The sequence below is a fragment of the Melopsittacus undulatus genome, chromosome 3 (assembly GCF_012275295.1).
Source record: "Melopsittacus undulatus isolate bMelUnd1 chromosome 3, bMelUnd1.mat.Z, whole genome shotgun sequence".
Lineage (NCBI taxonomy): Eukaryota > Metazoa > Chordata > Aves > Psittaciformes > Psittaculidae > Melopsittacus > Melopsittacus undulatus.
The window spans coordinates 46,955,721-46,971,206 of NC_047529.1; the positions used below are offsets into that span (position 1 = coordinate 46,955,721).

The window sequence follows — 15,486 nt, forward strand, 5'->3', positions numbered from 1 at the left end:
GTTCTCTAATGTAATCTAAGACAAAGCAATTTTTATGTACTTCAGAATGTACTTATGCACAAGTACACTACTTGCATACTGTTACAGAATCTATAAATAATAAATAAATGGCAGTAAGTTATAGTCATTTAACTCCTGCAACATCTAGAGGCAAGGGCAAAAACTAGAGGAACACATACTCCATGCTCTCTAGCTTTTTTTCCCAATTACTTCTTTTATTTCTTTAGTTTTCTTTGATAAACACACTCCACAGGATCACAGAATCATGGAATAGTTAGGGTTAGAAGGGACCTTAAGATGATCTAGTTCCAACCCCCTGCCATGGGCAGGGACACTTCACACTAAACCATATCACCCAAGGCTTCATCCAACCTGGCCTTGAACACCGCCAGGGATGAAGCATTCACAACCGCATAAAGGTGGTTTTCTCACTAAAGAAGATGATACCACTGTAAGAATAACAGCCCTCATTCTAAAGATAGGGACAGACAACATTTATCTTTGAATCATTTCAAGAACCAAAAATTTCTTCTCATTTAGCAGACTAAAACCTACCTGACATTGATTTGGCAGATAGCAGCCACATCGCAGGAGCTCAGATCAATTGCAACATATTGAATAAAAATGCAAAGAGCTTTTTCCCCCTCAAAGTGGCACCGACTGCCTGGTGCTCTGGCAGGAACTGCCAGCACTGTTTCAGTACTATCAGACCAGCATGCACTTATCAGGCCCTGGACAATTGGCACCATGATGACCACAGGAGCAATAATCCTGTCCACTGATAAATATCTTTCTTATTAAATCAAACACAAAGTCACTGATTGGTCACTGCATCAGGCAATCCATATAAAAATGTGTGTGCACTCATGAGGCTACCCAGAAGCCTCAAGCATAAAAAGACACCAAAAGGCATGAGTCCATAGAAAGTACTGCTATCAAAACAGTCTTTGAGTACATGCTTCAACTGCATCTAAGAATAAAGCTTACATTCATCCACTCTCATACAATAACTCCAGTGCTTTGAGCTGAGCAAACAAACAGGTAACAAAGCCTTTCTCCTACTGAAATTCCTGTATTTTAACAAGCAGGTAATACAATAAATAAAACTGAAGATGAAAAACAGGATCCAGTCTTAACTCTACCCAACCACCTGATGAATCTAACTTCATCACAGAATGGTTTGGATTGGAAGGGACCTTCAAAGCTCATCTAGTCCCAACCTCCCTGTGGGGGGGGGGGGGGGGGGACACACGACAACATCTTCCACTAGATCAGGTTGCTCAAAGCCTCATCTAACCAGACCTGTTTGGAAATATGATGTTTTTATAAATATTTAAGAAAGTTGCTGGTCACCACCCTCTCTAGCCCTCATGTCTATCCTTGTTCTTGATAGTCTTTGTCTTATTAACAGGAGTCACAGTTACTCTGGTTATGTCCCTGTTGCAAGTCTTTATTTTTAGTTACTGATGTGGAATATATATTATGGACAGCATGCCTACCACCGGTTGACCATCCAAGGGCAAATCCTGCTCTGAACACTTAGTGTATTTTCTAACTCCAGAGTGGGTGTAAGCAACAGATTGAAGCAACAGCTGTAAATTATGCAAGAGATAATTAACCACACCATACTTTGCTATGACAGCAGACTTGATTCTCTACCACTTGACATCTGGTGTAGCTACTTGCACTTAGGTGCTAGGAGTGTAACATGGGTGCAGCTCAATATTATAAGGCTGATTACAGAGATCACACTTGGCGGATGAGCTATGAACAAACTTACTGTACACAGTAATATGTAATCATGAATTGCACCTACTGCCTAAAGTGCTCCAGATTCTCGGGGATGAGAGACATCACCTTAACACAACATGGTGTCCAGCAAAAGCTAAATGTATTTCTACTGTTAGCACCAAACTATGTGTGGCCTTGACTACAGCACGCAGAGTCTCTTGCCACAGTCTTTCCAAAATAGAAGATTGACTGCGAAGGTTTCTTAGCTGAAAGTATAATATTCAGGCATTACATTTATTTTTCACTTTGTTGATCCTTCCCTCCCTCTCCCACATCTCCAAGGCGCAAGCCATACTAGGATAGAAGCAAAAGCCAGCTCCATTCAACACTTTCAGGATATTCCAGCCTTAATATTGCATTTGGACCAAATCTGATGCCAATACATGCACTATACAGCCAGAATATATTCCAGGAGACTTGTTTTTTTAAGAGGACATCTTATTTTCAGTCAATTCCCTAAGGGTGACTTCAAATTCACTGGACTACCATTCTGGGGCAATAACCAAAATTAGAAAGTTCCCATGACCTTAAAATGGGAGAATATGCCACAAAACCTTTTTGTTTTTCCCCTCAAACCTTTGGGCTACATAACAGATTACATCAACACAACCTCCTCAACACTGTAAAAATCAGTAAACATATTGAAGCAAGATGGTACACAAAAGACATTCTATGGAACGTATAAAACCAAACTCAAACAGCATGAAAAAAAGTAATGTTTATTTTTATTGTTTACAAAAGCATGAACACCTTATGCAAAAGCAGCATCCTGAACCATACATTTCCCTCATCCCCCTGGGATATTGGCAGAGAGCAAGTATTTTCTCTGTTCTTTAGAGTTAAACATACTCTGCTGAGGTAAGTGGGAACCACCCCACTGATTTCCATGGAGCTCCAACTGCTTACGCTAGCAAAGAGGCTGACTTATCAGACTGCAAAGCAATGAGATGTCAAATGGGTGACTTGTTTTAGGTGCAAAGTTGTGTTAGTTTGTGCTTCTAGGCAAGATAAATAGACTACCCAGATACTTCACAAGCTCCCCATTTTCTTTAGTTTCAACAGAAACAAATCTCATTTTAAATGCCTGTTTAAACATTATGACACTCATTCCCCACTAACTTCATGCAAGGTTTAACGTTATGCACCATGAACAATTTTACTCAAGTTTTCGAGAGATAGCAAGTGTGTTCATAGTCTGTATCAGGAATGAGATCTTTCAGCGTAACAGCTATTTACTCCTTTCTTACCTGCCTCCCCAGCAGATGGAGGCCAAGTGCTTACTCTGAAGAATCATACCCTAAGGTTAACCTGAAAAAGAAAAAATGTGCAGCATCTTTTATTTTGCTTTCACCCTTTTCTCCTGATTTAGAGCTGGAGGTGGTTAAGGGTCATGTGATCAAATAGGCCATGCCCTTGAACCTACAGAGAAATAGTTATTTAAAAAGCGCTCTGGTCAGAGAATTTGATTGCAATGACTGCAAAGACCTACCTGAAGCATATTTACTCATACTGTTTCCTAAAATGATCACTACTATAAAACAGCCTAACTCCTCAGATCCTCTGAGTTACCTCAGAATTTACAACTGATGCCTCAAAGTATTTATTACACTGGGAGAAAAGGCTATGGTTTGTTTGCTATCCTATGTCTAAAATGACTGACAGATACTATTTATGTCTGCAAGACTGATATTTGATCTATGGATCAATGAAAACTGCTTCATTTTACTGGTCTAGCTGTAGGAACTGTTCTATCAGCTCCTGCCAACTTCACATTAAATAAATATAATTTACTGCACATATTGAAAGAATCTGCTAAGAATCCATATATTATATACACACACAAAGTATGTGTACACATATATATACACATATGTATTTGTATTTATTTTACACTTACAAAGTGCTAGAAGAACCGAACAACTCTCTGTGCTAGAGATGAGGCTAAATGAAATGCTACTACTTATATGGCATCAAATAATTACAAGACTCTGGTGAAAGAGCTTCAGAACTGTCAGCAAAAAATTATCTTTCATTGGCAAAGAGAGAAAAGTTCCAAATAGTTTGAATTTCAGTTTTAAAGAAACTGGAATAATTTTGGAAAGCAAAACAAAAAAGCCCATGCAAAGTAGATTTTTTTTTTATTTAAATCTCAGCTCTGTGTATAGCAAACATTTTTACTCATATCCTATTATTTTCATGGCAAAATCCTGAGGTGCCTTGGACTCAGTGATGACTTTGATGAATCTGGCAGCATCTCTCACATACATCATTGCCTCAAATTTTGGAAAACAAAAAAACCTGTACAAGTTCAGCCCTGTATTCTGTGTCTATCTGCATAGTCAGAAACAGAAATATTGCACTCAAGACCATGCCTACAAAAAAGCATATTTAATAAGGCCATAATATTCAAGATCAAAATGGGACTCAGGTCATGTGAACAATCAAATATATCATAAATAGACCTAGAAAAGCTATATTGCAGAGATGGATTCAAACCAGCAGTGTCCCAGCAATTTAACTACTGATTCTTTTTCTATGAAATGCCAATCTCTCCAACTGGTTTTCCCCACAGGGCCAAAAAACATGATGCATATATAACACAATGTGCCATTTCATTTTTTTCTTGAAAGTTACCAAGTGCCCCAGAGTTTGAGGGTAGGATTCTATCCAAGTTCTGCCAATAAGGTTCAAGCTGTTACCAACTTCAAGCAGTTTCCATGCATGATGAGGGGAGAGAAGATTTGACCTAACAGTTGTTTAAATACCTGCTAACATGCAAGATATGATTCTTTCTTTACAAAGTGCAGCAAAGACATAATTGAACCTGTACTGGAACACTTCTCAGTCTGCTCTTTCAGAGCTAGATCACTTTAGGAGTACCAGTTTATCTGATCTGGCTTACTGAAAGGAAGGCAGAGCAAACAACCAATTTAACACAATAAAAGGAATGATACAGATTTACAAGTTAGCTGTCCACATCCCATGGCAAATAGGAAGAAGCACCCCTTTGATTAGTGGGGTACGCTACCTTGAATTTACAGTATGGTAAGAGTATTCATACCAGACACTACCTTGGAGTAGCAAGTACTGCTGTACATCTGCTGGCTTGTTTTGTAGTTATTTGCTCCTTTAGCTATTCCAAAGTTACCCAGTCAGTGTTTTGGCTTGATTAAGGGTAGTGGCATTTGTCGAAGAAGGAAGGGCAGCTCACTATCCCTCTTCCCCATGCCACACTACACATATAGAGACTTATACAAATGCAAAAAGCATCAGTACAAAGGCTGGAAGAATCACAAAATAGAGTAGACAGGAGACTTAATGGTCACATGCACTACAGTTCAGCAGAGGCATTTTTTCACAATCCTATATTCTGCCATAAAATCCACAGTAGTGGTGATTACTTTCCAGCTGAATCAAGTCCAGCATTAGGAATAATTTCTGAATACAACAGAGTATATCCAAACTTTTTTCCCCAGGACCTGGTTTTTGTGTTTAGGCAGAGTTTGTATAGAGACAACAAACAAACCTGAGACAGATGATGTGACCTGTTTGCATATCGTAAACAGACAAATGGATAATCAAGATGCAAAAACTATGAAACATGTCACACACTGTACACCTACAGCCCCATGTACTTTTTTCCTGTAACAATGGTGTCACTTGATGGATGAATTTTGTCACTCTGAATGTGTTTTTCACTAGAGCTGGAAAGAATGCATTTAGACAGCAACAACGCAGCTCTTGGAGCGATGAGCAAGGAACGCTGGAGTTCAGGATATGTTTACCAATTCCACCCGTCTTATGCTCATTATATGCTGAGCAGCTAGAGACATCTCTCAGAAAACATTATTTACAAGAATAACTCTTTCCATATTTTCTTCACAAAGGGAACAGTAAGAAGTCCATTAATGTATCATGTAAGATGAAAAGCCATCTGAAAGACTCCTACTTATTTTAGCAGTTTTGACTAAAAAATGATTAGCAGAATTACATTGCCAATTAGGTTGAAAAGAACTGTGAATATTTTGGGAATAGTTTCAGAAGCCCATCTCTGACACTCACATTAAAGTGGTGGCCTGACTACTAACAAGACCTTGTCTGCAAAAAATCTAAACAAATACAGTTTTGATGAGTATCAAGCAGTAGTAGCATTTTCAGCATTTTGTTTGCTGTTATTTAGGACTTTTAAACCAGATTCTCTCTCCCAAGTGACTGTCTTGTAGTTAGCATGACTACACATACAGACAGAACTTCTAAACGGAATTACATATTGTTGTTTTCTCTCTACCACAATATTATCTTGCCATTTTCAGTATCAGTCAGCACCACATGTTTCAGCAGGTCACAGACAAGGAGCAGCAGGTCTGCTTTCACTGCTTGCTTCAAACAATGTATTGGTTCAAATTTGTACATTCTTAAAATGTTTTCTTCACTTAGCTATACTAAAAGTACCACTACAAAATTAAAGTTTATATTGAAAAGAGTTCTTGATGACTTGATCAATACTGCCAAAAATCCCTTTTACCCCCACAGGAAGCCGTATTTTCTCCTGAATTAGTCTTAACTGATATTTATATGAGAGGACTCCATATTTCAGAAACCAGTTATTTAATGCTCAATATTCTTTTCAGCAGATGAAGAGGTAGGTATATTTCCACACAAGAAAAAAAATAATGAAATAAACACAACCAAAAAAAAACAAAACCCCGAACAAAAAAAGAAAACCAAAACAACAAACCAAACTGTGACACTCAATTAAATCAAGTAATGTCTGAAAAGTCAAACACTGTTCTGACAGCACATAAAACATAACGTGTCTGAAGATACTCTTGAAGGAGGACAAGAAAAATTGGTTAGATAATATGTAATAATTTGAAATTTAATACGTCATGATTTGAAATTTAATAATTTTCTGGAAAGAAAACACAAGTATCCAAATGCTACTTCCTTCCCCTCCCTTCCCCAAAGAAATGTGGGTGCCAACAAAACTGCCTGTATCAATGGTAGTATTAACTTCTGGACTGCTAAACATGGAATCAACTGCAATTCTTCCTTACATTCACCAACACCAGCAGTCTACAAGTTTAAAGAGACCGTACGCATGGTAATGACATGATTACAATAGAAATTCAACTTTAGTGTTGTTCTTAAAGCAATCTTCATAAATAAGGAAAATATCGTGTTCTAGCTCTTCAGTAACCTAAGGTTAATTGGTACAGATAGTGTTTTTCTTTCTTTTACAAGCCAAACTGGAGGTTCCTCACTGCCAACAACGGTTAAGGCCTGGATCAAGTTATTCTCCTTTTGCTTTTCCCTTTTTCTGCTTTTTTCCATTTTCCACCACTGCATTATTTTCTGGTTTGCTTACTCCATTCGCAACAGCACCATTTGCTATTTTGCCATTCTTTACGTGTTCCTTGGGCATCTTATATGTCCGATAGTAGAAGTTACCAAACAGGAAAATGAAGGTGATAGCATAGAAAATTACACCCCAGTGCATCCACTTAGGGAAAGGACAATCAATATAAATAGACAAGGCTGTGTGGCCAATAGTCACATGGAACTGCACCTAGAAGACAGAAAATATAGAATCAGAAAGGCTTATATATATTTTGTACGTCTGACTGTACCAATACATGCTGATGCATTAAGTTATGAACACTGCTAAACTGGCTGTCACATCATGCACACACACATATGCTTGACCAGGCACATCAAATTTATTGTAGTACCTGGCACCAGTTTTCAATAATAGGAAAATTAGAAGACATTAAGAGATCTGGATTTTCTCTACCTTTTGAACAATTTCTTTGCAATTCAGTTGAAACAATCAGTAGAGTAATATTAGACTTCACTTATACAACTCTATGCTGAATATTTTTTGAGAAATTAAATAAATAATTCCATCTCCTGGAAGTATTCTAATTTGAGCTGTGAGTATCAGACAGCAAGAAACTTCTGCAAGATGCAGCATCTGTTCCAAAGTTCTGCAAATGGAAGTCCATTCAGAGGCAATACCTTCTAACATAATGGGAAAAGATTTACTTACCAGTTGCAGTATGGTCAAGTATCGCTTCCACCACAGGTATTTTTGAAATTTAGGGCCACAGGCAGCTAATCCATAATACATGTACATAATGACATGAATAAACGCGTTCATCTGAGCTCCGAAAAAAGCTGTCCAGAAACAGAAGGGAAGATTGCAACATAATTTTGGGGAAAGAAAAAAAGTCATCTTTTCTTGTATTATTGATTGATAGTAAAAGTTATATAGCACAGGACATGCTAGGATTCCATCTTTGAAATATTCAGTAGTATAGTATAGACCTGACTGCCAACATGTGCTGAGACAAACAGCTGTTCATGCAATTAGTGTATCACATCTTTCCTGGAACTACTTATACAAAAGCATTTAATTAGATTTTTGTTGAACAGATATAAATCATATGGATTCCGTATTAGTTATTATAGCATAGCTGAATTGTTTTGCTCGAGGATTATTAAAAGCTGTATTTGACAATGTAAAGTATAAAGTATCAGGTTCTGAACTTTAATCTTTTAAACTAAACTTAAATGCTCAAGGTCCACGTCTCAGCAAGAAGCCAAGAAACTCATGTGGAAGTCTGATTAAATAGGCCAAAAAAAACCCCAAACAACAAAAAAAACCAACCCACAAACCACACAAAGCAGAACTTCACTTGTGGTTCTAAGACATTTAAGGGCATTGCCAAATAAGTTTGGCTGAAGTGCTCATCTTTGGTTTCCTTATTTATGATTTAAAATATCCAGCATCCTCAAATACATAAATGTGTAACTTTTTCCAGAATTATCCATGCTGGAAATGAAGATGACAGTCCTCATTTGCATTAAGATCTCTTTACTCTGTCCAGATTAGCAGCCATTTAACAGAAATAAATTATATCTTGTTAAATTATTCTTATACTGCCAGAGAGGCTCAAAAAGGCTCTACCATATAAGATTAGGGCAATACAGACAATAGCTGCTGACATCAGACAGCTCAGATGCCCATGTGGTCTAGCCCCAGTTAGTTATAATAGGGTCTAGTTTATAATAGATCTGCCTATGTAAGCAACATGTAAACAACTAGAACACAGAAGAACATAGATCTATCCACATTTGTGCAGCAGTGCTACATAAATGCAGAAGAGCAACAGTTGCTTTTCTTTTGCAGGGGCTAAAAACTAAGTGTAAGAATAACAAAACTTGAAATAAATTTGGAAACAGTTGCAACTGTTGTACTGAAAGCTGATGATATTTAGCATAAAATGTCTGAAAAAGCAACACGGGAAATAGAGGGAATTTCTAAGTAAGACTACAAGTAAGCATCCAGTCTCCAATAAACATTTTATGAGTGTAGTTGTCAATAAAGATCATGAAACATCTGGCTGAGGACCTGCATCCTGCAGATTACTTGGGAAAAAATAAAGATAGACACAGATGCTCATTTTAAATATTTCTTCTTTTGCATATCAGCGACCACTCAGTACAATTTAGCTGTAGTAAATGAAAACATAACCCCCTATGCAGTAAGTATTAGTACATTTTGGAGAAAAAAAAAAAAAACCTACACCCAAAACTAAGCAAACCCCAAAACATTAGTTTGGTGTGTTGTTCATTACATGTTATTTTCCGTGTCTTAAACCTATGAAGTACATTACAAACTCAGGCCCACGTATTTTTCCTGAACTCTCAGCTCTTTAGAGCTTATAATTTGAGAGAGACAAGGCAAAACAACCAAAACAAGGGTACAATGCAGGCACAGAAGGATGTGACAAATACAGTGTAATAAAATTCTTCAATGGCCGCTTTAGAAAGGAAGCACGGAAATGAAAAAGGTTGATAATTATAGACTTGTGTCATTATGTTTTAAAAGTTGACAGATTGATTGGTTCACCTTCAAGGGAAGGTTTCAGAATTTTATATATGCCTCTTTGTGAGAAAGCAAGCAAACCCCAAACTGACATACAATGCCAAAATAACATCTCCAATGACTTCATTATATTTGCACACAGATTGTGGCCCAAAATTACATTTTGCAGGTCTCTGTATCTGCAAATTTAAAGTTAGACAAGACACGTTTATCTTTCTGTTTCACACAGACAAGGATAATTCTGAAGACAGAACTTCAGGCTTGCAATTGATGCCCATGAGGAAAAAACAAACCAAAAACCAAACAAAAAAAGCAAAATTAAACAAAATACTGTATTTCATTAGATTATTGCTCTGTTATCTTTCCCTCTCCCATGTTTCTCACAGAGGAAGACTACACACTGAAGCCACTGCACTGCTTTAGTAGTATTTACTTGGGTTTGTATATTATAACGTTAAGTCTGTAACAACTTCATAATTCAACCCTGTGTTCAGTCAAAAGGGTATGGGAGAAGGGAGCTCACCTTGTCCACCTGCAACCCACTTAATACCAATCCACCACAAGGTGAACATGGTAAAATGGTGATAGACATGAAGGAAACTAATTTGGTTAAATTTCTTCCTCAGGATGAAGAATACTGTATCCAAATATTCGATTCCTTTAGAGACATAATACCACCATAAAGCAGCAGCTATCTGCAATGAGAAAAAGACAACATGGAAGTTTTAGTGATTCCAAGCTGAACAGAATAAAGTCCTCTCCCCTAACAACTGCAAGAGAAGGATACCTCTTCCTTCCCCAAATCCTGGTAAAGGTTGAGGTAGAGTCAACAAACATATGGCAGTAAGAGAACAACAAAAACAATACTCCATTCACCCGCCCTGGACATGGAAGTATCATGCTGAACCTACTGCTCACAAATCACAACCGTAAAAAAGAGTAAACATAATTAAAAACTTTGCCATCTCGAACAGTTTACCAGTTAAATAGAGAATGTGTGCCTTGTCTATCCTAAGCTTTGCGGGAGAAGACTACCACAGGGCTTTCCTTCCTAATGAGGCCACACTTTGATGCGGTCAGAACAACAAAGCAGAAACATTAAGATAAAACAAAGTTGCAAAGGCTTAAAACCTTGTATAAAATTCTTTCAGTACCACAGTCATATGGGTGAGAAGATACCAGATCACTTACAAGCTAGGTATGGCCATAGATTTCACAACCCTTAGAATGATATTCCCCCTCAGCTGCTTTTGGCCTGCTCAGTAATCCCCTCTGGAAAGCAGCATTCCCCAGTGGCTCCATGTCACCTGGGGAGTAGGACAACTGAGACCATAGGATCCACACAAGCTGCAGAGATATAACACATCTACCCAACATGGTAATGCTACACACCCAAAATTCTTTTCCTAATCCACCCACCACAGTGAATCTTGCCCAAGATGAAACATAAACACACTTACTGCTGAAATCAGGATATTGTTGTACCAGGTAAAGCCCAGAAGCTCCGCATAGCAATTTGTTAATACTATGATATGGGGGTATGGTGATGGTAGGGACTCCCTTTCAGGTCCCAAAGCATAACAAGTAGTCTAGTTCCTGGCATTATAAGTCATCTAGCTTGTTATACAAGGGTGGGACCAGAACATATCCTACATGACTCATACAGTGAATGAAAGAGAGAAAAAGGACAAGGACAGCAGGCAATGTCACAACACACTTATTTGTAAGAAGTTTACCTGGTCTTTCAGGACTCATCTGATGGCAAAACAGACTTCCTTACCTTAACATGGGGTGAAGTAACCCTGCCACCCCCTCAGTCCTCAGGGGAGACAGTAACTTCCTACGTACTGTTAGGCAAGTAAGAGAAAGGGGAATCGAGAGAACAAACAGTATAGAGTAATGCTACAGCCCTGCATGGTGTTTTCCTCCACCTTTCTAAACTAGTGAGAAATGAATGCGTCCCACCTCAGAGTAAGTCTGTCACAGTCATATCTGGACTGGTGAATGTTTTAAGATAGATTACAGCAGAAGCAAAAAAGCAGCACAGGAGCAGAAGAACACTGCAGATCTGCATTGCAGACTCTGCAGTTTCCCAAAGGGACTGCACAACTTACTGTTGCCAAACTGCAGAGTTTTATGTATCCATTAATGAATACTCTTCTCGCTCTCTGGATATGATTTATCCTACTTCAGGTTTCAGGGAGAAGAGGCAGATTCTGACTTTTTTTTATATAAAGATACTAATTATGTGTCAAAATTGGAGAGAGGCTTCATGAGAGAAAAGTGACTCCCACAGATCTTGGAGTTCCCAAGACACAGGCAATCTGCAAAGACCATATATATAATGTTGCTCAATATCCAATGCAGTTCTGCCTCTGGGACAGGTACTCAGGTATTCAATAACACCCACATCAAGACTTTGTCTCACACCCATGGATTAGCATAACAGCCCAGCATCTTTTACAGATCACTGCTAAAGCTGCCTCTCTTAAATTAAGATAAGCACCTTTTCCTCTCATGAGCTAACAATAAACACTCCTGACTGTATCCATTAAACGACAAGCCAGTACTACAGTACCAAAGCTCTTTGGAGGTCCTTCCTTCTGAGAAACATTTAAAGAATGAATAGGTCATTTACAAGAAAACTTTCATAAAATCTCTCATAAAGCTGATATGCATTTTGTTAAAGTGGAACAATGAGCCAAATAGCCAATAAGCAAATAGCCAATTTACTGTACAACATATAGCAAAAATGTAAGTGGAGAAAAATCCAACAAAATCCCATATGTTTTATGCCCAAGCTGCCACAGGTTCACTATATCACAGAATCATAGAATGGTTAGGGTTGGAAACGACCTTAAGATCATCTAGTTCCAACTCCCTGCCATTTGCAGGGATGCTTCACCATGTCACTCAAGGCTCTGTCCAACCTGGCCTTGAACACTGCCAGGGGTTTACTACTTCAGCCTGTTCCAGTGCCTCACCACCCTCACAGTAAAGAGCTTCTCCCTTATTTCTAACCTGAACTTCCCCTGTTTAAGTTTGAACTCATTACCCCTTCTCATATCGCTACAGTATGCTCCTGGACAAGTAATTTCATACATTTCCTCCTCTTTTGAATTCTATCTGCTTTTCACAGAATGCAATTACAGCCCATGGATTAAAATCAGCTGAACTTTTGATTAAAATGCTTCCCATCATTTAAAAATAGTCTGCCTCTCTTTGCAGGATTATATCAATTGATTTTTGTGTTTCTGTACATTTTTTTGCCTGATAGCTCTTTTGCTGTCTTCCTATAATCCAGTGTTACTGTCATTTATTCTCAAACTTGATAGGTTTTGTGCACTGATGATCTATTTCAGTATTCCCAATGACTTATGCAGATGTTTTGATCATTAGCTTATAGATGCTGAAAAAAATGAAACAGATGTTAGGTCATTTGCCTGAGGTCATGCATGTAATCACTGGCAGACAGCAGAAAAAAAAACAGAAAATACACCACTATGTAAAATATGTCAGGAGCAGATGTTACTATTAAGCTTCTGCAAAGCATCAGAAGACCTAACCTGTAGCCCTTCTTTGGACAAAGCATGAAAGAAAAAGATTTAGCTTAAAAGAAAGTATACATTGAAAGGCATATTCCTGAAATGAATAATGCTAGTCACAACCATACCTTTTCTGGCAATTTTCATAGCTGCCAATCTAAGTCTGTTAAAACACCAGATGGCACAGAAAGATTACATTACAACCTAGGATTAAGGGGGGTCAATAAGACTTCCAATTCCATGACCTCTCCCTGCTGCAGGGTTTTTGAACAGAGGCTTGTTTTAAGATAGGCCTCCCTTCCTGCATCCTCCTTCCTCATTTCAGGTTGGAAGGTATTTGAGGGGACAGGTACTACTTAGGAGCTAACTGTTAAATGAAAACTAAGTGGCTTTTAAAAGGAACTCTTTTCCACGCTTCAGTTAAAAATTTTGCTTACAGGACCATGAAGTCTACTTTGTTAAGTCAAGTTCCCTTTTCACAGAAGTAAATTATTATTTATTTCATAAAAAAGGAACAACTCATGCCCTAGACAAATACAAACAATACAGACTACAATTACAATACAGAAGGCAACCATAGCTCAGCTTTATGATTGCAATCAGTACTCTTAAAAGCAGGAACTAATTCATACAGTTCCAAATTCCTAATTCTCAGTTCTCCAGAAACACTAGATGAATCTTGATCTGAGAAACAAAGACACACAAACATGAGCAGAGTGGAAAAGTAACTACTCACAGATACTAACATGCTTTAAGTTAGAGAGTCAGGAAATTGTTCACTCCAAATACTGGAATTTCCAAAGGAGTATTACAAAGCATTTTAAAATTGCTTTTGCAGGTTTATATTTAAAAAATTATGGTAAAGGAATATTGAGCAGGTTTGGGGTTTTTTTTTCAGTCCTACAGTACCAAAACTCAACAACGGGGCATGATACACTGTAACACATACCAGAAATGTATCCCAGACTCTTTAGTCAGACAAGGTACAAGGTGCTCTTTTCTACTTGCAACTTACCTAACTTGGGAGTCATTCCAAAGAACTACCAGGGGAGGTGGGTATATATATGATATATACCCATCTATATGTATGATGTAGTATGCAGATAATATAGGTATATATGACATAGTATGTATAACATACTATAAAGTTCCTCCAACATCTTGAGAGATTTCAATTTTCCCCCCTTCCTCAATTCTCTCAGATGCAAACTTGACATGTTACAACTTAAAATTTTATAAACATAGTTTATGCAGATCCACAAGTTTGCAAAAAACTGAAAAAAGTCAGGAAGTCTGAAGAGTAGACATTGCTAGAGCAACCTTTCTTTTCTGGGCATACCACAGGCAATAAGTACATTATGCAGGTCATTTTTACTTTATTTCATTGTATAATAGTACTTTGTTGGTCATAATGAACAAAACAGGAGATAATTATTTTGAACAGGTCTGAACCCTCCACAGCATCCCACAAACAAGTGCACCTAAAAGTGAGTCTGTGAAACAGAATTTTCGCGTATTAAATGTTATTACATCTGATGCTTCACTAATATAAAAATTCCTTCAATATACGTCACACCAGTCATCCAGCTGACTACAAGGACATTTTATTTTGCTCATCTATTGAAAAAAAAAAAACCCCTCTTGAGGGTTACACCTGGATAGGTTTTGTTTTTAAACAAAATTATTAACAGAAGTATTCTAATGACAGAAATAGTGAGTGCACAGTATTGATGAAGGTGAAATACAGCTGACTACCATGAGGCAAAAAAATCTAGACACAGTTTTTCTGCAATATCAGACATTATACATAATGTGTAAGAATCAAATCTATTCTCACCACCACCCCTGCCACATGCATGAGTTTTGAGTAATACTACCCATGAACACCATTTTGAAATGTGCTATAAATATTAAATGTATTTAGACTATAAGACGCTTTCATTGCATTTTCAATAACATGTTCTAATCTGTAGGTGAAACTTGCAAGAACAGCTGAGAGATTTTCAAGTGTCAGCTCTGTTGAAAGATAAGGTTTAGTACATGAGCTAATCAACAGCGCTGTGGAAATTATCAAGCATCTGCACTTTGATTTTAATTTGAATGCTTTCCAAAAGCCACACATTTGAAATCCAAGCTTCTACAATGAAACATACTGATAATACACTTGCCAAAAGCCAGCAAAACCTCAGGAAGCCAAACATGGGTAAAGGAGACAAAAAGTTGCCTCAACAGTATGAGTGAAATGCAACCACGGTACAT

The 15,486-nt window shown here is 37.7% G+C and overlaps 1 protein-coding gene across 1 annotated transcript in view; it reads right to left on the reverse strand.

The window, feature by feature from the left end:
- Positions 1 to 2,496: 2,496 nt before the first annotated feature.
- Positions 2,497 to 15,486, reverse strand: part of ELOVL4 (ELOVL fatty acid elongase 4) — a 36,595-nt gene continuing 23,605 nt past the window's right edge. The window contains exons 4-6 of the mRNA XM_005153153.3: positions 10,206 to 10,377; positions 7,841 to 7,968; positions 2,497 to 7,360 (exon numbers count right to left, since the gene is read on the reverse strand). Of these exons, the coding sequence (XP_005153210.2) occupies positions 7,085 to 7,360; positions 7,841 to 7,968; positions 10,206 to 10,377 (576 nt within the window). The 3' untranslated portion in view covers positions 2,497 to 7,084. The remainder of the gene's footprint in view (positions 7,361 to 7,840; positions 7,969 to 10,205; positions 10,378 to 15,486) is intronic.